Consider the following 24,658-nt stretch of genomic DNA (forward strand, 5'->3'; position numbering starts at 1 on the left):
GGCTCGACCGGGACCGCTTTTTTGGGGCTAATATTAAATACTAGTGGACTCTATGCAGCTCTTCCAGCACCCCTAATTTTACTGATCTGGATGTCACATTTTATTGAGCCAGTACAGGCTAATATTAAATACTAGTGGACTCTATAATGCAGCTCTTCCAGCACCCCTAATCCGCCAGGAAAATAAGAAAATTTTTCGCGCGAACTTGCAAATTTACTTACGCCGCGCAGAGGTGTTCCTTCATGGTGTATCCATAATATCTCTGATATTTGGATACGAAACATGTATCAAATTGATACATGTTTCGTATCCAAATATCATCGGCGGCGCGCGCTTCGCGCGCGAAAAGTGGCATGCAACGTATGTCAATATGTTCATAAGCGTACATACTCATAGAGAGGAGCGAGCAATAGGCTAGCAAGCTAGGTAACACATTTCCCCCATAGTTCTATCACTATATAAACTCCAATATCCACCAAAGTTTCTTTAGTCCAATCGGAAGGTCTTTACAAATTTTCAAAATGATCCCATCCGGGTATGTCGACGTGCGGAATAATATTGACCATTGTTAATGGTCTGGCCCGGCGCGCGCTACTTCGTAGCACTTGCCGTCTAACTAGGGGGTGCACCATAAAAATAAACTTGCTCGGATTTTAAAAATTTTTGTACCATTGTTTTCTAGAGACTGTGAGAATTTTCACAATACCAAATTTGTCATACATTTTTGGAAAGATCAGTGAGTTTCGCCTAGGTGCCACATTTGATGGTGCGCGGCTTTTGGAGCAAAATTAGCTGTAAAAGTCGCGTAATTTGACCAAATTTGACCAAATTCGTTGATTTTTGTCGTATTATTTGGATTTATCTTCAGTTCCTTGAATAAGATCATTCTGAAAATTGGCGACGACCTTCCAATAGGGCTTTCACAACTGTCCGAAAAATTTGGTGGATATCGGAGTTGATATAGTGATCAAAATGGGGCAAAATACGCTGCTTTCAGCTGTAACATAATGTCTGATGGTTGGATATGCTTTAAACTTTTCGGACACTTTCCTTGTAAGTCTATGAGTAAGCTTACCAATTTTTGTTGCAATCAGAGGTCGGGAAGGATACTTAATATCTATTTGTTTGAAGAAAATTGTGCTGGCCGAAATTAGCGCTAAAAAACCATCCTACAGTCGGCACGCGCGGCTCACTGTCGATGGCGCACTACCTAGTCTAACATTTCGAGAAGAAAGCGGCGCGCGCTACTTCGAAGAAATTTAGACGAGTAACATCCGTCAAGGAATAATAGTAATACGAAGAAAATCGATGAATTTCGTCAAATTAAGCGACTTTTACACTACACTTTGCATGACTTGTCCATTGTTAATCACTTAATTGTTAATGGACTGACCTTGACACACGCTGTAACCCCTTTTGAGCGCGCGCCGGCGTGCACGAGAGGTATACAACGTGTAACAAGACTGACCGGGCGTGCGTTACTTCGAAGTTTCGTTCATATCTCGAGAAAAAAGCGGTACGCGCGCGCTACTTCGAAGAAATTTTGAAGAGTATCATCCGTCAAAGCCTTGTTTCACGTCACGATACCTGATTTTTGTTAAATCGGCCATTTCGTGGCTGAATTGTGAATGGCCACATTGATCAAGTTTAAAACAGATATTACGCATAGATTTTATCAGCTCCTCAAACCGCGATACTTATACTATTACATTGATGAATAATTCATATAGTCAAACAAAAAACATGACGACTTTCGGACGGTATAATTATAATTATCAGACCCCTGAAATTGTCAACAGCTCCATAAACTTTGCTACGACTTCCCGCGGCTGTTTCGCAGACAGGGTTTCGGCAACATCGGACAACACATTGGTATCACTTGAATCGTTATCAGTTTCTATTACCCAGCGATGAGAGTTTATGGTCTTCTTGGCTATGTCACTGAGCGGCAGTTCCGCCTTAGGTTCAGCCACTGCAGCGTCCTTATACAGTTCCTCCAACCTGTAGCTTAACTTGGAGAGTAGCTTGCTCGAGAACAGGTGAGTCGATCTTTTTCCCTCGTAAAATGTAACGATAAGTCTGATATTCTCAGCTTGTACCGGATCAGGTGAGTCGACAAATGAGGTAAAAGTTTTGTGTAAAGTGGTGTAGAAGGGCAGATATTGAGCTCGTTCCTCCAACAAGCAGCTCAACAACTGCTCAGTACAGAACTCCACTCCTGAAGAAGAGCTCTGAGCGGCACAAAACTTCTCAGCGAACAATAAAATACTTTCATCTTTAGAGAAGGTTTTAATGGTATCAATGATGGGCGTGGTAAACCTATCCCCCCGGCCCAATGTGTTGATCTTTCCCTCAGGATCATCTTTATACTCAAGAAATCCAGCCCGTTTTTTGACGTATAGGAATCCTTTCTTTAAAGTTTCCACATCACTCACTGTTATTGGCCAGTAACGCTCCCCAATGACTGATAAACTCTTGATGGTATCAAATTCAGGCAGCATTACAGGGGTAAAGACAGAGCGGGAGATATCATTATATTGGTCCATTAAATCAGGAGAGCATTTCCTCGCATCACGTGACAGGTCAGTGATGTCACGTGGTACACAGTCGGGCGAGGTGGTGATAGTCACTGGAACGTAACAGGGAGTGTTTGTGTGCTCGTCAACTGTTATCAGCAATCTAGGTGACATTAATATTATTGGAACAAATGTAAATATCATTTTCTGTGAAAATATTCCAAGATATATAATATGGGAGATGTGTCTATACTCTATAGTAAACAATTCTGTCACATCTGTGTCTTTAATGCTAAACATATGGTTTGGTAGTGTCCAGTTAGATTTAAAGCACGTAATCATATCAAAACTAGGACACAGCATTGTTGACACACTTTGTAAAGATTAAATTCAGCTGAAAACTGCAAATCCACCACATGTAGATTAATACACCGAAAAATAGAATGTTGAGATTAATAACCCAACTTACCTAGGTTGAGCTGCAATGACCCAGAGGTGCCTGAAAGCCTGCAGGTGGTACGTGTTGTCGTCTTGACAAGTTTGGAAGATTGGGTACAAGCTGAGAAACAGGGCCGCTACAGACTCATTATCGCGCTTCAGAGTGTATCTGGGAATTGTAGGGTAAAGTCATACAGAACTCAGAATGGCAACTCGGTAATGTAGCTACGCACGGTTAAGGCACGGTTAAGGCACGGTTAAGGCACAGTTAAGGCATAAGGGTTACATAAGGCACGGTTGAGGCACGGTCACTTAAGGCACGGTTAACGCACGGTTAACGCACGGTTGGGGAAATATAACCTATAAACATACAAGTGGTTAACTAAGGCACGGTTAAGGCACGGTTAGGGAACAAAGCTGAGGTAATACCTCAGCTTTGTTCCCTAACCGTGAGGTATGGCATAGTGAATAAACAGCTGCTCAACGAGATAAAGTTTGCATGTATTGATAGGTGTGCGGGTGGTGTCATCATGCAGCAAGCCAGCAAGGGTGGGTGATGTGATCTGAGCTACTGGTACATGACTGCGAAGTAGGTTGTGCAGATCACCTCGCTCAAATAAATAGTTGTGCAGATGTGAACTCGAAGAAAATGTCCGTCTAGTGAGTACATAATTAGTAAGCATGAATCCCGGGATTCTTGCTTAGGAGATGTTAACTTAATTTGAAGAGCCTAGTTACTTGAAGAGATCGTTAATCGAAATAAGGATTTCAAATAAAGGATGGTCACACGAAGCAGGGCTGTTGCTTTAAAATTATAATATTTATAGCGGGAACCGCACTGTAAAATTTACAGATCGTCACATTCAGATCATGTGCCTTAGTTAACCGTGCGTTAACCGTGCCTTAAGCGACCATAATGGTTGCTTATGGGCAGTTTGTGCGTTAACCGTGCCCTAAGTGACCGTGCCTCAACCGTGCCTTATGTAACCATTGTGCCTTAACCGTGCCTTAACCGTGCCTTGACCGTGCGTAGCTACATTACCGAATTGCCTTAGAAAGACCCGAAGGCCACCCATAGGGGCTTTTGGACAGTATACAAAATGAATTTTAAACAAAATAAAGTGGTTATCCCTGGAATTGAATTGACGGTGACCTGTCCCTATTTACAATTAAAGCGAGACCCGCGCGCTACGCTGCCTTGAAAGGACTTTCAGTCCTGCGAGCTCAAGATATACTCAAGATATAAAGTTCATTAGATGCTACTTTCTCTAGATGAGGTAAGATAAAGAGCAATTTATATCGATGTTTACTTCAAGTTTGAGGAAAATGTTCTCATCCTACCTGCCACCACCAAGAAAGAGAAGTCCGAGGGACATGTGAATGCCCATGTGACATCCGTACGTGACAAAGTTGTGACCGTACGTGTTTACTGGGACTATTCTCTTCCTCAACTTTCTTATAAGTCTCATTAGCTCTAGGTTCCCTGGCAATTAAGTAAAATCAAGTGATAAGTTCACCTGGGTAACTCTACATACATACCTAAGATTAATACGAAAAAGATATTACGGCACTATTGTCGTATCTTGCATTTTACAATATCTCCCTATTTGAAATTAACCTAAATATTCAACACGAACAGATGCGGTTTATATCAGTGAAAGAAGTTACCTGTTCCAGCCATGACAATGGAGGCAGAGACAAGGAGGCAAACCAAACACATCTCTGTCAGATCTTTAGAGAAACCAGCAAAGTCACGAGGATGCCTGGAAATGTGAAAGTTGTGGGGAAAAAATGAGGAAAATATGTGGGAAATATGATAGTTGTGGGATCTGAGTAAACTATATTACGTAATATTTATATCTCTGCAGTCTAGAAACGTATCTAGAAACATGTCAATAAAACTTCAGGACTATTTAATAATATTTTTTTGGGAATCTACTTAAATATTAACGAGAAGGAAAAGCTGTTTATAAACCTGCTGATGTGGTGCGTGGTGTAAAGGTAGAACATGATTGTCTTAAAAGCGGCTTTATTAGCTGTACCTGCAAATCTCAACGCTAGAGCGAAACATCCTCCTGAAATTAGTTGTAGTGTCAAAACGGTTATATACTACTAGAGATCATGAAAGGTTCTTGTAACAAACTTTACATCCTTCAAACTATTCTGCAATAAATACTAACCAGCTAGAATAGTCAGAGTGCAAGGAAATGCTGTCTCCGGGTCAACTTTCAGTGAAATTCCAGAGGAGTCTTCTGAAACTCCTGTCAGTACTTCCAGACAATCCAATAACACCTGAATGTAGGTAATAAATAGTTAAGAGACAGACAGAGAGACAGAGAGACAGACAGAGAGACAGACAGAGAGACAGACAGAGAGACAGACAGAGAGACAGACAGAGAGACAGACAGAGAGACAGAGAGACAGAGAGACAGAGAGACAGACAGACAGACAGACAGACAGACAGACAGACAGACAGACAGACAGACAGACAGACAGACAGACAGTATACATACATTAGACATACATTAGACAGACATTATACATATATTAGACAGACATTAGACAGACATTATACATATATTAGACAGACATTAGACATACATTAGACAGACATTATACATATATTAGACAGACATTAGACATACATTAGACAGACAGACAGTACCTCGGGAACTTGAGAGTTGATCCAGTCGGTTGTTGGTAAGATCTCGTCCCACATGATAAGCCCATAACACACTGACCTGAGGAGCAGCATGTCCGGCCTGACACCCTCCAGTAGAAACTCTGTGTGGGGAGCTGCTAGAGTCCGGGCTATGTTCTGGTTACCTGTAATCAAATAGCGTCATTACACCAGTACATCACACCTGTAACATTACATCAGTATCATTGGTACCGCGACAATTGACCCCCCGACAATTAACCCCCCGACAATTGACCCCCCGACAATTGACCCCTATGTAATTACACTGGGGTCAATTGTCGCGAAATCTAGGGCTGAGTACGACAATTGACCCCCCGACAATTGACCCCCCATGTAATTACACTGGGGTCAATTGATCGGGTTAGGGTCAGGGTCCTGGATCAGGATCCTGGGTCAGGGTCCCCGGTCCTGGGTCAGGGTTAGGGTTAGGGTTAGGGTTAGGGTTAGGGTTAGGGTCCTGGGTCAGGGTCAGGGTCAGGATTAGGGTTCAAAGGCACATATTAGGTGCGGTAAAAAAATCGAAATTATGCGGTACCGCACCCGACTATAAAGGTAAAATGTGCGGTAATGTGCGGTAAATTTTTACCAATTATGCGGCAAATGTGCGACGATTTTTTCGAAATTTGTGCAGGAATTGTGCGGTTTTCTTTTGCATTTTCTGAAGGACTTTGGAAATTCTAAACGTATAACCGCCGCTCTTATCAAAAATAGGTCTGTTTATGTGTTACTGAGGGTGTAGTTCTTTACTAAGACCATGATTGAACCTATATTGAGATTCAGTTATCTGAGAACAGTGACTTGATCTGGTAGAGATCAGGAGACAGTTATTTGAAGACGCCTCTTGATAGAGTCGATCAGATCCCATGCGTGATCGCAAATATGTGACACGCTTGTAGGCATTGATCGTCAGTACTTGTAAACCATTTGATCCCAGATCCATTAAGCCCACCATAAAGCCAACGCTACAACGAATAGAGCTCACTACCCGATAAAAAGGGATGCAGGTATGATCCAAGTACGGTAACGACGAAGGTTCCATAACGGCCTGGGTCACGGTCCCGAAAGGGCCTGGGTCATGGTCCCGAAAGGGCCTGGGTCACGTGGTAACCGGGTCACGTGGCCTAGGCATGAGTTCCAAAAGGGCCTGGGTCACGGTCCCGGAAGGGCCTGGGTCAGGGTCCCGAAAGGGCCTGGGTCACGGTCCCGAAAGGGCCTGGGTCAGGGTCCCGAAACGGCCTGGGTCACGTGGCCTAGGTATGAGTTCCAGGGTTAGGGTTAGGGTTAGGGTTAGGGTTAGGGTTAGGGTTAGGGTTAGGGTTAGGGTTAGGGTTAGGGTTAGGGTCAGTGTCCTGGGTCAGGGTCAGGGTTAGGGTTAGGGTCAGGGTTAGGGTTAGGGTTAGGGTTAGGGTTAGGGTTAGGGTCAGGGTTAGGGTTAGGGTTAGGGTTAGGGTTAGGGTTAGGGTTAGGGTTAGGGTTAGGGTTCTGGGTCAGGGTCAGGGTCCTGGGTCCTGGGTCCTGGGTCCTGGGTCCTGGGTCCTGGGTCAAGGTCAGCCGGGGGTCAATTGTCGGGGGGTAAATTGTCGGGGGGTAAATTGTCGGGGGTCAATTGTCGGGGGGTTAATTGTCGGGGGGTCAATTGTCGGGGGGTCAATTGTCGGGGGGTCAATTGTCGGGGGGTCAATTGTCGCCCACCCAGTATCATTACACCTGTAACATTACACCTGTAACATTACACCAGTATCATAACACCAGTATCATTGCACCAGTAACATTACACCTGTATCATTACACCAGTATCATAACACCAGTAACATTACACCAGCATCATTACACCAGTAACATTACACCAGTATCATAACACCAGTATCATAACACCAGTATCATTACATCAGTATCCCTTAAAAGCTCATTACACCCATCTCAAATTTTTATTGAAGATAATCGAATATCGTTATACACATGTGTATTTGTATCCAACTCGTATTAAAATTCAAAACAGAAAGATTTTAAGAGAATAACCTGTTTTGAGGAAGGTCAGTCCGAGGGCAACAGTAGCTCCAATAGAACTAACACTAGTGTTAATCATGTTACCCTCCCATATTCTGAAGCTGGGTGGTACCACGGAAGAGGATTCTTCCTTCTTTCCTCCGTTAATGTACTTGTATAACCTGTAGAATATGTATTCCTATATTTTGTTCTAAATTTTGTATTATGAATCTGCTGCAGGTAAAATTGTTGGGTCAATTACAAATAGTAAATGATTGTACAACAATTTAATTACCCTTTATTGGAGGTTTCACGACAAAGATACTTTCACCAAACCCTATTTAGCTACAAAAGGGAGCATCATAGATAAAAGAAAACAACAGCAAATTATATGAGCATTAATTTTAATAAACAGAATACGTTTTGAAAACATCTATTTGAGTACCGATTATGAAGACAAAGAATAGCAGGACCCAGCAGCAAACAATGAACTAACCTGTCAGATAGTTTGAGATCATCAAGTCCAGGCAGGTTCTCATTTCCCATGCCGAGCAAGACCAATCCTAAACTGAAACCACATGCTAACGAGTATCCTTCTCTGTCCTCCGAGTTGTCCATTTCCGGTCCTAATCACAGTATAAATAATAATTAAAAACAGTGATTACTCCCCAGTCCCCAAAATAACCGGGAGTTGACAACCAGCAGCCGAGAATATACAGCTAACTTACCAAGGCGGCAAGGCTAACCAAGTAACACAATATATGACAATCCCTGGAAAAACAAATCATCTTTCAAGGCCAGTTTCGAACCTGGGGCACGCCCGATTTCATCTAACAAAATCTCAGCCATGCGGCGATGAGCTGACCCGATGTAGACAAGACCAAGACCAGCGATAGCAGCAGTTTGAACCAGGTGGTCGAGTTCCAGAGGGACAGCAGTGGGAGGGAGGAGGGCTGGAATATGGATTGAGAACAGCTTTGTGGTGGTCTCGTCTTGAGTTCCTTTATTTGTGACCCCCAATCCTGTAGATATGCTGAGTTGTGAAAAATGACTCTTATAGTTATGGCTAACAACTATTTTGTCGAGCTGAACATCCTCGATTTGCTTGAATCTAAAAAATGGCGAGCTGATGGCCACTCTTAGAGGTTCTAATCGGACGTATCAGGGCTACTTCAGCTAGTGAGTGATGTAAAATTTAAGGTTAAGACTGGATCTGGTGGAGTTAATTTAGGGCCACGAAATAATTTCCACTGGTTTTTGTCGAGCTGAACATCCTACACCCTTTGAACGTCATTGATTTGCTTGAATCTCAAAAATGGCGAGCTGGATGCCTAATAGTTCCTATTGGTTATTATCAGTTATCGGTTATATGTTTACTCTAGAGGTGGAAACAATTTTGTGATCGTCAAATTTAAAAACACATTCTTGGTTTGCATAATTTTTCAAGGAAAGAAAATGATGGTTTACGTCTAATACCATGCTTCAAATTTCTGTTTGAAATATGTATATTACCAAGAAGCAGTCCAATGCTAGTAAACTTGTGTCTTTGACAGAGATAGTCGTGCAAATTCCGAGACGAGAGTTTCTTGAGATGTCCCGTCAGTCCTGCCGTGAAAATGAAACTTCACCCAAAGATTATGTGAATTTATGTTAATCAAAGTATTATCGTGAAATTAACAAAATAGATGTTTAAAAAACCATCTTTACACTCAGGTACCGAATAAGAAAAAAGGAAGATGGATCCACATGGAAATTTACATCCATCTAACTCATCTGTACAAATGAAAGGTCTACAAATAATAAAACAAAATAAAGAAATGTAAAATAAAGGTAACCTAGCGCGAAGAGGAATCCAGCATGTTTATTAGTGAGATCTTGTGGTCGGTTGTAGACTATCCACTGACTGTCAATATCCGAGAGAAGTGGATCAATGCGTAACCCTGTACAGGAGTTAAATTGTTTATAGATATTGAATTTTGTAAATTTTTGGTTAGTTTTGGTCCTGGCAAGGACCTGGATACACATCTGTAAATTGTTCTTCATGACATTGACTGGCTTTATCCGCTCAGTGTATTCTTTCAACTTCACTTGCTTTGGTTCCTGGTCAGCACAATTTATAATCTCACACGGTTTTAATTTTAAACAAAGCTCTCTCTGACATGCTAGCAGCAGTATAATAGCTATTGTCTTTTGATTAACCGAACATTGTCCGAAAATTAACCGAACATTGTCTTTTGATTAACCGAACAATGATCAAATATATTTTCACCGCAGTCCACGGGTTTACTGGCACGAAGATGAAAATAGAATTGAAAACTGCACTACTAGTACTACCCACTCAACCCAGTACTCAGGGCTGTCTAGAACATCACGTGGGCGCTTTTAGCCTGAGACAAGTATCTCCGCGTGAGATATCTGCTCTATTGTGTTATGAAGTACTGCTTGGTTATACCACAATATAGATATTTCAATAGATTGTACAGTTTTATTTTGTTCTAGATTGCCAAAAGTTGATCAAGGCACGTTTATTTCAACAACGATTATATGAGGTGCAATGTGATCTCTTGTCTGATAAGGTAAAATCCGTATAATAGTTGGATACTTGAATCAATTAAGAACTATTGGTATTGTGACAGCAAAGATTTTGCATGTAGTTACATGATACAGCAGTAACAATTCTTTTAAAGCTGAAAAAATGCAACCAATATTCAAATCTTCAAATATTATTTTTAGAGTCACCATTGATGATCAATACTAATTTAATTGATCAATTCATTCGCATTTCCATGCAGTTTAACGCTGGTGCTTGATCATGTGGTGAGAACTGAGGACACAGCAGGAGATGTCAATGTGGAAGGGCAGCAAGGTGAGTCACAGCTAAATAAACTGCTTTACTTGAACCCTTCGGTTTTTCAATTGTTTCCATCATAAACAAAGCATGATCTTTTCAATGACAACTAAAAACTAAACAGTAAACATTGAGTGACGAGATCACATTCCCGTCAGTTTATAATTATCTAATAGTAGCCAGAAAGTTTTGAGTTCGTAGCTACCAAAGGCACATATTAGGTGCGGTAAAAAAATCGAAATTATGCGGTACCGCACCCGACTATAAAGGTAAAATGTGCGGTAATGTGCGGTAAATTTTTACCAATTATGCGGCAAATGTGCGACGATTTTTTCGAAATTTGTGCAGGAATTGTGCGGTTTTCTTTTGCATTTTCTGAAGGACTTTGGAAATTCTAAACGTATAACCGCCGCTCTTATCAAAAATAGGTCTGTTTATGTGTTACTGAGGGTGTAGTTCTTTACTAAGACCATGATTGAACCTATATTGAGATTCAGTTATCTGAGAACAGTGACTTGATCTGGTAGAGATCAGGAGACAGTTATTTGAAGACGCCTCTTGATAGAGTCGATCAGATCCCATGCGTGATCGCAAATATGTGACACGCTTGTAGGCATTGATCGTCAGTACTTGTAAACCATTTGATCCCAGATCCATTAAGCCCACCATAAAGCCAACGCTACAACGAATAGAGCTCACTACCCGATAAAAAGGGATGCAGGTATGATCCAAGTACGGTAACGACGAAGGTTCCATAACGGCCTGGGTCACGGTCCCGAAAGGGCCTGGGTCATGGTCCCGAAAGGGCCTGGGTCACGTGGTAACCGGGTCACGTGGCCTAGGCATGAGTTCCAAAAGGGCCTGGGTCACGGTCCCGAAAGGGCCTGGGTCAGGGTCCCGAAAGGGCCTGGGTCACGGTCCCGAAAGGGCCTGGGTCAGGGTCCCGAAAGGGCCTGGGTCACGTGGCCTAGGTATGAGTTCCAAAAGGGCCTGGGTCACGGTCCTGAAAGGGCCTGAGTCACGGTCCTAAAAGGGCCTGAGTCACGGTCCTAAAAGGGCCCGACTTTTAACATATTTTGGTTTTTACACTCAAAAATCTTAACGCGAAAATTTCAAAATTATTCGAAATTACGCGGAAAATGCTAGATTATGCGGAAATATGCAGAAAATAACAAAATGTGCGGAAAACAATAAATTATGCGGAAATTTGCGGAAAACGGTAAATTGTGCGATCCCGCACCCATCGCACCTAATATGTGCCTCTGGTAGCTACTGTAATGGACGAAATTTTACGAAAATTTCAGGGAGTCTAAGTTTGAATACCTGAAACAGTAAATTCGTGATCGACAAAATTTGGTCACGGTTGCAGCTGTAGTACAAATGTAATCATTTCTAACGTAACTAAATTTTCAGAGTTTAGTTTGGTAGATTCGAATGGCAATGCCGTTGGTGCTGGGATTCTTGGCTTGCTGATGAATAATGGTGGAACAGTTTGTGACGATGATGTTAGTACTAACTCGGCAGATGCTATTTGTCGTAAAATGGGATACCTCGGGCATACTGAATGGACTAGTGGTGACAAGTGGACCATCCAATCAAGTCTTGAAATCACGCTGGATGATGTTTTATGCAGCAGTGGGGAATGGAGTTCATGTTCATTCTCTACTACACACAACTGTGGTCACAGCGAAGATGTGTTCCTTCAATGTGACGGAATAGGTATAATCAAAGAATGTTCTATTTAGCTCAAATAAAAGTATTTTCTAAAGAATACAAATTTAAAGGTTAATTTTCTTAAAATAAACTAAAATAATCTCAATTATATAGGAATGGGATAGGAATATTAAATAAAAGGAGGGGAGTTACATGCTGTGAACAATAGGGATAACAAGAATTTCGCCGCGGTTACACCACGGCCCACGCACGATCAATTTTCACTAGTCCCTACAATGCACTTGTACAAGTAATTATTTCAAATGAAAGTGTGGCGCATCTTACAATCGTGTCATTTTAGGCTTGCAGATTAACTTTTTTGAATGCAGAATATTTACATACTATATTTTCCATAAATGAGTGGCGTAGGATCTGTGCATGATAAATTGACGATTTACTTGACCACTTTAGTGCAGCGCACTAACAATAAATCAATCCAGAAAATCGCGAAAAAATAATAAATACAGGTAGCAATTTCGGGTGTAATTGATTAACTCTTGACCGGTGTTGCGCACAGCAAAGTATACGTCTCCTATCCACATAATTAAATGGGAGTGGTCTATATTTTGAAGGAGCAGACTTCTTTCGTCATCGTAGCGCCGTTCGGCCACTTCATATATAAACCTGATTACTTATTCCTCATGATCTTTTTGCCTTCGGCAATGGTATTATGGTAGGTTAAACAAATTAAAACTGCCATTAGTTTATTAAACGGACTTGCCATGATTAATTTTTATGATTTTATCTTTTTTAGTCGACGGAGGATATAGTGACTTTGGAGAGTGGTCTGAATGTTCAGCTCTTTGTGAAGGAGGCACTCAAACCAGAACAAGAACTTGTACTCAGCCTTCTCCAGCCCATGGAGGTGCAGATTGTGTTGGGGAAGCGTCGGAGACTCAAACTTGCAACGAGGACGATTGTCCAGGTTTAAAATATCCCTGTCCTTCTAATTTTCTAAACAAATTTGATTTTACCCTGCTGGAATCTTTGGAAAATTTGGACTAACGTAATTCAATTTTCAGAGTTTAGTCTGATAGATTCTAATAGCAATGTCGTTGGTGTTACTGCTAAAATTCTTGGCTTATTGATGAACAATGGAGGAACAGTTTGTGACGATGGTTTCGACTCTAACACGGCAGATGCTATTTGTCGTAAAATGGGATACCTCGGGCATACTGAATGGACTAGTGGTGATAAGTGGACCATCCAATCAAGTCTTGAAATCACGCTGGATGATTTTCAATGCAGCAGTGGGGAATGGAGTTCATGTTCATTCTCTACTACACACAACTGTGGTCACAGCGAAGATGTGTTCCTTCAATGTGACGGAATAGGTATAAACAGAGAATTTACCCATTTAATCTATATGTTTTAGCCTTTCATAACGTCATGTAAATTACAATTTACAAAAGCAAAAGTTCTGAATCAGCATCAGTTAAGCTTTCATTTGATTTCAGTTGAAATTGTCTAAAAGTTGTTTAAAAAATAAAAGCTAATTTTCGTTAAAATTTGCAGCAAATTCAAATAAACTTTAATAATCGCAACTATGTAGGAAAATTAAAGGGTAGTTACATACCTTATCGGACATAATTGTCACGGACAAGTTTTTCAGGGACCAAATTTTTCACGTTCATTACCGCCCAGAAATTGTGAAAATTGTTGGTGATGTTTTGATAAGCGTTTTTCTCTTTTTCTGAACTCTAGAATCAAAGTCATGTGATCATGGTGTTATAACTTAAGTACTTTAACTTACATTATGTAAATTGAATACAGAGTGAATGTGACTAAGGAGTGATTATATTTGTCCTAGTATACTAATAAGCTAATATAGTAATCAGCTATACACATATCTACGCTTATGTAGGGACACACACACTAAAATTAATGGAAACAATTACCGGACTTTATTATTTTAATGCCAGACATTATTTTCACGGACATAATTATTCAAGCTAAGCTCTCCAGCGTGAAAGTAATGTTCGTGACAATTACGTCCGATAAGGCATTCAGTGAAGAACAGGGACAAAAATTAAAATTTCCGCCAGTTTATTAGATTGCGTTATGATAGATTTATTGTTACAAGTATCATTTTCTTAATTAACTCCGCTACAGCACTTTATAGATAACTCTTTTGACAAAATTTAACTTTCAGAGTTTAGTCTGATAAATTCTATTGGAAAAGCTGTGGGTGCTCGAACATTCGGCTTATTGATGAATAATGGAGGAACAGTTTGTGACGATGCATTCAGCACTAACTCGGCAGATGCTATTTGTCGTAAAATGGGATACCTCGGAGGTTTTAAATGGACTAGTGGTGAGAAGTGGCCCATACAAGCAAGTTTTGAAATCACGTTAGATGATGTCTTATGCAGCAATGGGGAGTGGAGTTCTTGTTCATTTAAATCTACAAGCGATTGTTTTCACAGCGAAGATGTGTTCCTTCAATGTGATGGGATAGGTAAAAAAAGAGAATCTGTTTATTTAATATAAAAGTTGTAATCTGTCAAACGTCGATAATTTACATTTTAAAAAGGTCTGAGTTTCAGTAAAAATTGTGAAACACACTTTGAGAATCAGGTAAAAAAATTAAATTTCCCTCAGTTTTTAAAACAGACGTTATGATCAATTAATTATAATAAGTATGATTCTATCTTTATTAGTCGACGGAGGATATAGTGATTTTGGAGAGTGGTCTGAATGTTCAGCTCTCTGTGAAGGAGGCACTCAAACCAGAACAAGAACTTGTACTCAGCCTGCTCCAGCCAATGGAGGTGCAGATTGTGTTGGGGAAGCGTCTGAGAGTAAAACTTGCAACGAGGACGACTGTCCAGGTCTTAAATAACCACTTCCTTCCAATTTTCTGTGCAAATTAGATTTAATTTTAACTCTGCTGTAACCTTTGAACAATTTGGACACGGTTGCTGCACTTCAAAATTAGCTATTTTAAACATAATTCAACCTTCAGAGTTTAGTCTGGTAGATTCGAATGGCAATGCCGTTGGTACTGGGATTCTTGGCTTGCTGATGAATAATGGTGGAACAGTTTGCAACGATTATTTCAATACTAACTCGGCAGATGCTGTTTGTCGTAAAATAGGATACCCTGGACATTTACAATGGACTAGTAGTGATAAGTGGAGCATCCAATCAACACTTCAAATCACGCTGGATGATGTTAAATGTAGTAGTGGGGAATGGAGTTCATGTTCATTCTCTACTACACACAATTGTGCTCACAGCGAAGATGTGTTTCTTCAATGTGATGGAATAGGTATAATCAGAGAATGTTACATTTAGCTCAAAGCTTAAACATTAAAATGTTGATAATTTGCACGACCAAACAGTTTGAATTTCGATAAATATTTTAAAAAGAAGATCGAAAATTTAAAAGTTTTCTTCAAAAGTTGTGGCTTCAAAATATAAACTAAAATATTTCCAATTATATAGGCAAAGTAAATAAAAGGAGGGGAGTTACATGCTAGGAAATTAGGGACAAAATTAAAACGTCTATTAATTTATTAACCGAAAGTTGTAATTACAGTAAACGACCGGGATTCCCGGTACCGGGAATCCCGGTACCGGGAATCCCGGTACCGGGATTGGCAATTTTGAGCTATCCCGGTCCCGGTCCCGGTCCCGGTCAAGTCACATTTTTCATCCCGGTCCCGGTCCCGGTCAAATGCTGATTTATGATCCCGGTCCCGGTCCCGGTCCCAGTTAATTCAGGATTCTTGGTCCCGGTCCCGGTCAGGCCTGAAATCATGTTCCGGTCGTTTACTGTGTAATTAATTATTAAAAGCATGATTTTATCTTTTTCAGTCGACGGAGGTTATAGTGATTTTGGAGAGTGGTCTGTATGTTCAGCTCTTTGTGAAGGAGGCACTCAAACCAGAACAAGAACTTGTACTCAGCCTGCTCCAGCCCATGGAGGTGCAGATTGTGTTGGGGAAGCGTCTGAGAGTAAAACTTGCAACGAGGACGAGACTTGTCCAGGTCTTAAATAACCACTTCCTTCCAATTTTCTGTGCAATTAAGATTTAACTCTTCCACAATCTTTATACAGTCTTATCATGGCTTCTGCAGTACAAATATGGGTACCGCGACAATTGACCCCCCGACAATTGACCCCCCGACAATTGACCCCCCGACAATTGACCTCCCGACAATTGACCCCTATGTAATTACACTGGGGTCAATTGTCGCGAAATCTAGGGTTTAGTACGACAATTGACCCCCCGACAATTGACCCCCCATGTAATTACACTGGGGTCAATTGATCGGGTTAGGGTCAGGATCCTGGGTCAGGGTTAGGGTTAGGGTCCTGGGTCAGGGTAAGGGTTAGGGTTATGGTTATGGTTAGAGTTAGGGTCAGGGTCAGGGTCAGGGTCAGGGTCAGGGTCAGGGTCAGGGTCAGGGTCAGGGTTAGGGTTATGGTCAGAGTCCTGGGTCAGGGTCAGGGTTAGGGTCAGGGTCAGGGTTAGGGTTAGGGTTAGGGTTAGAGTTAGGGTTAGGGCTAGGGTTATGGTTAGGGTTAGGGTTAGGGTTAGGGTCAGGGTCAGGGTCAGGGTCAGGGTCAGGGTCAGGGTCAGGGTCAGGGTCAGGGTCAGGGTCAGGGTCAGGGTCAGAGTCAGGGTCAATTGTATTAAATTATATTGTCGGGGGGGTCAATTGTCGGGGGGTCAATTGTCGGGGGGTCAATTGTCGGGGGGTCAATTGTCGGGGGGTCAATTGTCGGGGGGTCAATTGTCGGGGGGTCAATTGTCGGGGGGTCAATTGTCGCCCACCCCAAATATGATCATTTCTAACATAATTCACTTTTCAGAATTTAGTCTGGTAGATTTAAATGGCAATGCTGTCGGTGCTGGGGTTCTTGGCTTGTTGATGAACAATGGTGGAAAAGTTTGCGACGATGATTTTAGTACTAACTCGGCAGATGCTATTTGTCGTAAAATGGGATACCCTGGACATTTACAATGGACTAGTGGTGATAAGTGGACCATCCAATCAAGTCTTGAAATCACGCTGGATGATGTTTTATGCAGCAGTGGGGAATGGAGTTCATGTTCATTCTCTACTACACACAACTGTGGTCACAGCGAAGATGTGTTCCTTCAATGTAATGGAATCGGTGAGAAATTAATCAATGACCTAAAATGACAACATTTTTATGTAGAAAATGGATGGAAAAAACCTTTGAGTAAATTGAAATTATATGCCATTTATGACATGGATTTTGATCATCGAATTACATAATATGTGACACCTAACATGTACATTGTACAATGAATTCAAAAGTATCCGTTATTTACCTTATTTTGACTTAATGTTTAAAGGATCGTAATCAACTTGGCGAGACAAATGTTTGTAAAAAGGTTGACAGTTTTGCCTTTTTATCGTATTTCAACTCGATATATAAATGTTAAATTCCAAAATGGCATAAAATATCATAAAATGTCTGAATAATATGCCATAAAATGTTATAATCCCCATAAATTTCTATGGATAAAATTTAAAAAAATGTGAACAAACTAACAAATAAACAGTTGTGTCATTTTAAATCATCCCCCCCCCCCGACAGAACTTGTTTATTGCGTTGAAGGAGAAGATAAATTCTTTGACGAATTTCACAACAATTATTATTAAAATTGAAACATTATCTGATACAGTCTTTCGCCACTATCCCGCTGTCACTGCCCCGGCATTCCATGAATTGTTGACAGTTTCAATTTCAGAAAGATGCGGTTTAGAGAATCAGGGAGGCTTTCTGAAGTTCAACTGCCACCCTTATTCTGGAAATTTGCAATCAAAATGTCGCCACTCTGATGAATGGTACAGTAAAGGACAGAAAGGAAGGATGGGTCCTGATGGAAAAGTGGTGGTGAAAAATACACTACAATTTAAATGTATAAACGATGAAAAATCATATCAAGCTTGTGGAACTTTTAATTTTGAACAATTCCAGTCGTTAACAAATGCTTTGTGTCAGTGGCAAGTTGGTAATGATGGAATATTAGTTGATGCAGCGGTTGAAGATAGGCAACTTGGAAATAAGACAGAAGTTATCTTACCAACAGGAAAGGTAGTAAACCAAAACCTCATATGCAATGACATTTGTGATGATATTAATAGAGCCGTCGACTGTGAAGATGAGGCCAATTGCAACGGCCTAACCTACGGACAATATTCTCACGGTGACAACCAAATTAACTATACAAACCCTATCTTCATCTGCACACCTTTACATGCTGAAAACTGTAATTGTAACGTCACAGAAATGTGTAATCCACAGAATTTTGAAGAAAAGGATCTATGTCGCCGAAGCACAATTAGTTCTGACAAACATAATCCAATTTATGATAAATTTCCAGTATTCAACTTCACAAGGTGCTCACCCACAAATATATGTTTAAATTACGTAGATCAATTTAATTGCTCGGATCATTTGAGGGTTGGAATGACTTGTAAGATTCATGCGTACATATCGACTGTATCTAAATATAGGATGTGTGCAGATGTACCACACTGTGACGACGGTATTGATTCGATCTGTGAACGAGTTAGTACATCCTGTTATGTACAAAAACATTTTCTTTGCAATGGTGTATCAGACTGCAGCGATGACAGCGATGAAAGAATCCCACTGTGTCAAGCAAAAACCAAACAGTCTTGTGTCAGAAGGGGCGGGAATGGAACGTTTAGTCAACCACTTCCTCTTGCATGGCTAAGAGACGGCATAAAGGATTGCATCAACGGTGATGACGAAAAAAACATTTGGCCGGAATGTGGAAGCGGTAAAACAAGAAGATATGTGACTGCCAATAGTATTTGTGAGAACGTTTTTATGTGCATTACTGGTGATCCAGGATTCATCGGGTTCGATGACCTATGTGACGGTATTGACACATGCGGAAATGAAAATGAAATCTGTAAGGAGTCAAGGGGTTCAATTTCTGTTTCTAAAAAAGTTGTTTCTCACAACCAAGGACTTGAAAAACGCTTGTCCTATTGTTTCAAAGGACTTGAGCAAGTTTGGAAATTAACTTATCCTTGCGGTTCTGAGCATTTCATCTTTCCTAATGATGACATTTATGGATTGATGAAATCGAAAATAACTTTACCTAATGTTACAACAAACTGTGATCATATGTTTGGAGAGCAGTATGTATACTCCAGCTGCAATGACAAATGTATTAACTCACCATGCCCACTGAAAAACATTCCCGGATACAATTCCTGTCCTGGCCAATACCCCGACAGAGTGGCAACTGTAGCTAACAAAGGGAAATGCAATGAGTATGACGAGTATCTCACACTTGCTGTAAAATCTGGAGGTGTCAATGACAGCGTGTTCGTGAATGATATCTTTGTATGTGACAATGGCATCAAGTGTGTTTCCTACTCTCAGGTGTGCGATCTTGTCGATGACTGTGGTGACGGGTCGGATGAAGCACGATGCACTAATCACTTCAAGTGTGAAGCCTCTGAACATTACATACCCAAAACAAGCAAGTGTGATGGAAAGTTCGACTGTTTAGATTTGACGGACGAGTGTAATGATGAATGCTCAAAGGAAATTCTTGAAGGAAGTGTACTAAAGGGACTTTCGTGGACCATTGGACTTTTGGCTGTTTTGGCTAATGTAAGCATCATCGTGTACAGCATCAAATCTTTTAAGAAGTGCAGAACCACTGTGGCTCAAACGAATAAATCGTTGGTAATCATGATAAGTGTCGGTGATCTTTTGGTTGGATCGTATCTTTTGGCGGTTTCTGTGTTCGATGTAGCGGTGCATGGTAAGGATTACTGTAAGAAGCAGACGGCTTGGCTGACAAGCAGTGAATGCTCTCTTCTCGGAGTTGCAAGCACTATTGGATCTCAATTATCTCTGTTTGCAATGACAATTCTCAGTTTGGTGAGATTTCATGGTATCGTGAGCTCAATGAGAATTCCTGGAGAAGTAACGGTTAAGAGTTCTATTAAAGTTATTGCTCTGAACGTCTTCATTCTTGCCTTATCAGCGGCAATAGCGGTCTTACCTGTTCTCCAAAAGTACGAAGATTTCTTTGCGAATGGAGTACGATATGACACTGACTTAAAACTTTTCATCGGGTTGGTCAGCAAAAAGACTCACTCTGGAGTTTTTGAAAAATACTTCGGTCGTATGAACGACAGGTCTTTAAGTTGGGATACGATAGACAAGATGACATCCGAAATGTTCTCTCATGATCATGGAGCTAAAGACTTCACAAAGACAGAGTCAAAAGTTGGATTTTACGGAAACGATGGAGTATGCCTCTTCAAATACTTTATTCGGAAGACAGACCCACAAATGGCATTTGTTTGGAGCATCCTGGTGATCAACTTTACCTGCTTCGTGGTGATATTAACATGCTACATTGTCATCGGCGTATTCTCAAACAGATCGTCCAACAAGGTGACAGCTGGAAGAGTCGACGAGCAGATTCGTCAAAGAAATAGGCGGATGAACCAAAAGATTGCTATCATCATCACGACGGATTTTCTCTGCTGGGTGCCATTCATCATAATTTGCATGCTTCACTATACTGAAATCGTGGATGCAACTCCTTGGTATTCAATCATATCCATGGTGATTCTTCCCATCAATTCGGTTATCAACCCCCTGCTCTACAATGATTTTATCACGCAATATATGGTGAACAAGTTATCAGAAGCTAGCAGAAAGATATCTCGCCATGCCTCAGTCTTGTACTCTCGAATCGGCTCTCCACCTACTGAAAACGTGGAAATGCAGGAGATTTAGTAGTAGTATAGTCGACTATTTCCATGATATCATACATCATGTATTTATTGCAAACTCTTTCTTGTCCTTAATGTGGTTAGGTCGTTTTTACTTCTGACTTTGAGTTTTATACACAATGAAAGACAATGTAATAATGTATATGATTTAGTTATAAATATATTGATAAATATATATTAAAAGATTATTACAAAAATATGACTGTCAGGGCTTCAGCCTGTCTACCTTCTGAATTTTGTCGGCGTACATTTATAATTTCTAACGTATATTTAACTTTATAAAGTCTATGAGCGATGGAAATTTATAAACTTGCTACATTTCTGTACAAAATTATTTAGGCTAAATTTTCGAGGTAGATCCCTATCTTTTTCCCCGTTTTCTTAAAGTGCTATTTGGGAAACAATTTCTTATAGTTATAGTTCATATTTTTTGAATCTTGGATTGCTGTGAGATTTGCTTAGTTTATTGATCTCTAAAAACTTTGATTTTACTGTTAAAAATTAAACTTATAATCTGGCTAGAAATACTTGTTCAGCTACACTACACTCTTAAGAATTTGTAGAACGATACCTTAATAACCTTATGATCGGTTGCATTTACAATATTGCCGGAGCAAAAAATGTAGTTCTACTTGACTCAGCTTTAATCGGCTTGTAACGTGGTCATCTATTGTTCAATCAATTAATTCTTTGGAGGTTCTTGTAGGAATTGATGTGACGGATCAGGTAAAAATTGGTCCAAAACCTGAAAAAAAGAAAGACCAAAAGTCGGTATTTAAGCGACTCGCCTAATTGAGAAAAACCTTTTTAGCACTTAACTCCTTACTCCGATGTACCATGTTTGTTGCTTGTTGCTCTGCAGTTTACATTGTGATATTATCAACACCTGTGAAAATAGCCGCATCTTCTAGGACACATGATAACCAGTTCTTGCGAGGCCTGCCTCTAGACCTTTTGCCATGCTTTGGGATCCAGTGCAGAAGATAGTTGGGTATTCTCTCTTTTGGCATCCACACCACATGACCAAACCAACAATATCAACAGGGGCGATGTTAGCCCGCTTGAGTACGTCAGCGTTAGATACACGGTAGTACCATTTGATTTCAGGATTCTTCTCAAGCATCTTTGATGAAACACTTCAAATCTTTTCATCTGCGTTTTTGGGTAATCCATACCTCACTTCCATAAAGCAGTATAGTTAACACAGTCATATTTATTCTGCACATATCTGGATGATCGTTATTGCTTTTAAAAGGTCGTGGAGTTCGGCACCTTTTAAAAGTTCGTGGAGGGATTTCCCCCCCCCCCAACTATGCAAGATGTCTTGGCCTGGGCGTGCTAGCCCGAAACGAACCCAAGGTACCCAAGGTAGGTAGGTATGATGTGAGATGCTGCCCTACCCAAAGTCCCGCTTCTGACCTCCAGGCGAGCTCACATAATATGTCGTGTATTCTGATTGGCTACATGGTTATAACTGCCTTCCTTGTGTCGGTTGGTTATTCATATGAGCGTGATATAAAAACATTTGACATTTCACTTTATTTTATAAGATAGAGTCCATCTAACATGTACGATTTAAAGAATTTATAAATAGAAGCTGGATAAGGCACCGCAGTGGATTGTACTAGGTGTGAATGTTAATTTTCATGCATCCATACGGGTCCTGAAATTACGATTTGGCTCATGAAACTAAACATAGGTCTTGCAACCAGAGGGTCCCTACTCTAATTGTAAAGAGTAATTTAGATTGTTCCTTAACGCAATTCAACTTTCAAAGCATGATTTTATCTTTTTACTGGTCTTCAAACGATGTGGCTCATGAAACTAAACATAGGTCTTGCAACCAGAGGGTCCCCACTCTAATTGTAAAGAGTAATTTGGATTGTTCCTTAATCCTTAGTCATGCTATGTACATGTTACAACAATGGCAACGTGCCCTAACGTGCCCATGAGCTTATCCTATCATTGCCTTCTGTCTACCTCTTACAGCAACCCCACACACTTTAGAGAGCTGACTCTTGCGTTTGTTTTACTTCAAGAATAACGTACAAATGTTACGCCTGGTATAAGGCATGTTTCTATTGATATTATTGTTAGTGACTCCAACTTACAGTTCCGAAACTAATTCTCCCGAAACTTCACGTGATCCAGGTAAATTCGCATTGCATACCGATTCGCATTTCCTCCCTGCTTCCCTGCCTGCCTTCCTGCTGCTTGCCTGCTGCCTCCCTGCTGCCTGCATGCTACCTGCCTGCCTGCTGCCTCGGTTCCTAGGCGACAAAAAGCGCGTACATAATAAACGGACGTTATGATTAATTAATTGTTATACGTATAATCATTATTATTTTCAGTTGACGGCGGATTTAGTGATTTTGGAGAGTGGTCTGAATGTTCAGCTTCCTGTGGTGGAGGATTTCAAACCAGAACAAGAACTTGTACTCAGCCTTCTCAATCCCCTCCATCCCCTCCAGCCCCTCCATCCCCTCCAGCCTCTTCAGGTGCAGATTGTGTTGGGGAAGATTTAGAGGTTCAAACTTGCAACGAGAACGACTGTCCAGGTTTAAAACATCCCGTTCTTCTAATTTTCTGAACAAATTAGATTAAACTCAGCTACAATCTTTGAACAATCTTGTCTCGGCTGCTGTAGTACAGATATAACACACATAACGCCGGCACGCACAGGGATTATATTTCAATTATTCCTGCGAAGCACGAGGGATTATTATAAAAATAACGCCGACGTGCTTTAGCACGAGGGGTTATTTTAATATAACCTTAACTTTAAGTGTGCCGGCGTTTTGTGTTATAAACTCCCCCGGGGTGTTGCTATAAGTGCTAGGGCTAATTCGTTTTAATATTTACCTTTCATTCTAGCTATATGAGATCAGTATGGAAAATATGAAATGGAATTGGGACGTATATTATACTACTAAATAAATAAAACTAAGGTGCTATGACAGTTGAAATTGGTGTTCGCGTTCTATTTATACATAGTTCCTCAGTCCCAACGTTGAATGAATATCGATAAGGGGCGTCGAGTTAAGTCTGGCAAGCGAAAAAAGGTGGAGTTGATATCGTGTCATGAAGTTCATCAATGTAGACGACTATAATACATGGCTCATACCAAACAGTGCAATTGCTACGACAAAATTTACCGGACAAATGTCACCGTCAAGACAAGTTCTGGAACTGTTTCAAGTAATGTAAGAGTCCAAGTTATGTAAGCAGTGTGCTGTAGCTTTGCCAGCGCCTGCAATTCAACTGATACGTAGATCAAGTATATTTATAGTTGTAGGTCATAGGTCACGTGACATTTTTGACCAATGCGCGTCGTAGTTGTTAGTCACATGATACGCGTCATCAAAACACGTGACAGTGTGCGGATGAAATTATCATATTATTTTAAAACTAATTGAGCCAAATTAGCGGGACGGGATTATAGAAACTGTGCCGGGGTTATTTATTAAGCGGGAAAAAATAACAGCGGGTGCCGGGATTATCAGAATTGATTATTTTATCCCAGAGGTGTTTATAATTATTCTAATGGCAGTGCTGTTAGAATTTTTGGCTTGCTGATGAATAATGGTATGTATATATGTTTTAACCTTTCATAACGTCATGTAAATTACATTTTAAAAGGTCTGAGTTTTAGTAAAAACTGTGAAACACACTTTGAGA

General features: G+C 40.6%; 2 protein-coding genes across 5 annotated transcripts in view; one reads left to right on the forward strand and one right to left on the reverse strand.

The window, feature by feature from the left end:
* Positions 1–1,639: 1,639 nt before the first annotated feature.
* Positions 1,640–24,658, reverse strand: part of LOC134818433 (anaphase-promoting complex subunit 1-like) — a 60,903-nt gene continuing 37,884 nt past the window's right edge. Inside the window, exons 22-33 of one of the 2 annotated variants that reach the window (XM_063827977.1) lie at positions 9,477–9,581; positions 9,154–9,246; positions 8,451–8,663; positions 8,138–8,267; positions 7,675–7,823; positions 5,620–5,780; positions 5,135–5,246; positions 4,930–5,029; positions 4,623–4,717; positions 4,296–4,437; positions 2,986–3,123; positions 1,640–2,679 (exon numbers count right to left, since the gene is read on the reverse strand). In XM_063827977.1, coding sequence (XP_063684047.1) covers positions 1,776–2,679; positions 2,986–3,123; positions 4,296–4,437; positions 4,623–4,717; positions 4,930–5,029; positions 5,135–5,246; positions 5,620–5,780; positions 7,675–7,823; positions 8,138–8,267; positions 8,451–8,663; positions 9,154–9,246; positions 9,477–9,581 — 2,342 coding nt within the window. In that variant the 3' untranslated portion in view covers positions 1,640–1,775. The remainder of the gene's footprint in view (positions 2,680–2,985; positions 3,124–4,295; positions 4,438–4,622; positions 4,718–4,929; positions 5,030–5,134; positions 5,247–5,619; positions 5,781–7,674; positions 7,824–8,137; positions 8,268–8,450; positions 8,664–9,153; positions 9,247–9,476; positions 9,582–24,658) is intronic. The other variant, XM_063827978.1, reaches the window with a different exon arrangement.
* On the forward strand, positions 10,059–21,500 carry LOC134818431 (deleted in malignant brain tumors 1 protein-like). 3 transcript variants are annotated; one of them, XM_063827973.1, is made up of 11 exons: positions 10,059–10,217; positions 10,434–10,507; positions 11,903–12,208; positions 12,957–13,127; positions 13,225–13,536; positions 14,355–14,660; positions 14,863–15,033; positions 15,168–15,473; positions 16,022–16,195; positions 17,025–17,330; positions 17,935–21,500. In XM_063827973.1, the coding sequence occupies exons 1-11, from the start codon at positions 10,186–10,188 to the stop codon at positions 20,982–20,984; spliced, it is 5,208 nt and encodes a 1,735-aa protein (XP_063684043.1). In that variant the 5' UTR covers positions 10,059–10,185; the 3' UTR covers positions 20,985–21,500. The 3 variants fall into 3 exon arrangements, with proteins under 3 accessions (XP_063684043.1, XP_063684046.1, XP_063684045.1); XM_063827976.1 differs by having other exon boundaries at positions 10,119–10,217; positions 17,939–18,026; XM_063827975.1 differs by lacking the exons at positions 11,903–12,208; positions 12,957–13,127; positions 13,225–13,536; positions 14,355–14,660; positions 14,863–15,033 and having other exon boundaries at positions 10,126–10,217; positions 17,935–21,430.

Source organism: Bolinopsis microptera, chromosome 7 (genome assembly GCF_026151205.1).
Source record: "Bolinopsis microptera isolate Bmic1 chromosome 7, MBARI_Bmic_1.0, whole genome shotgun sequence".
NCBI classification, from domain to species: Eukaryota; Metazoa; Ctenophora; class Tentaculata; order Lobata; family Bolinopsidae; genus Bolinopsis; species Bolinopsis microptera.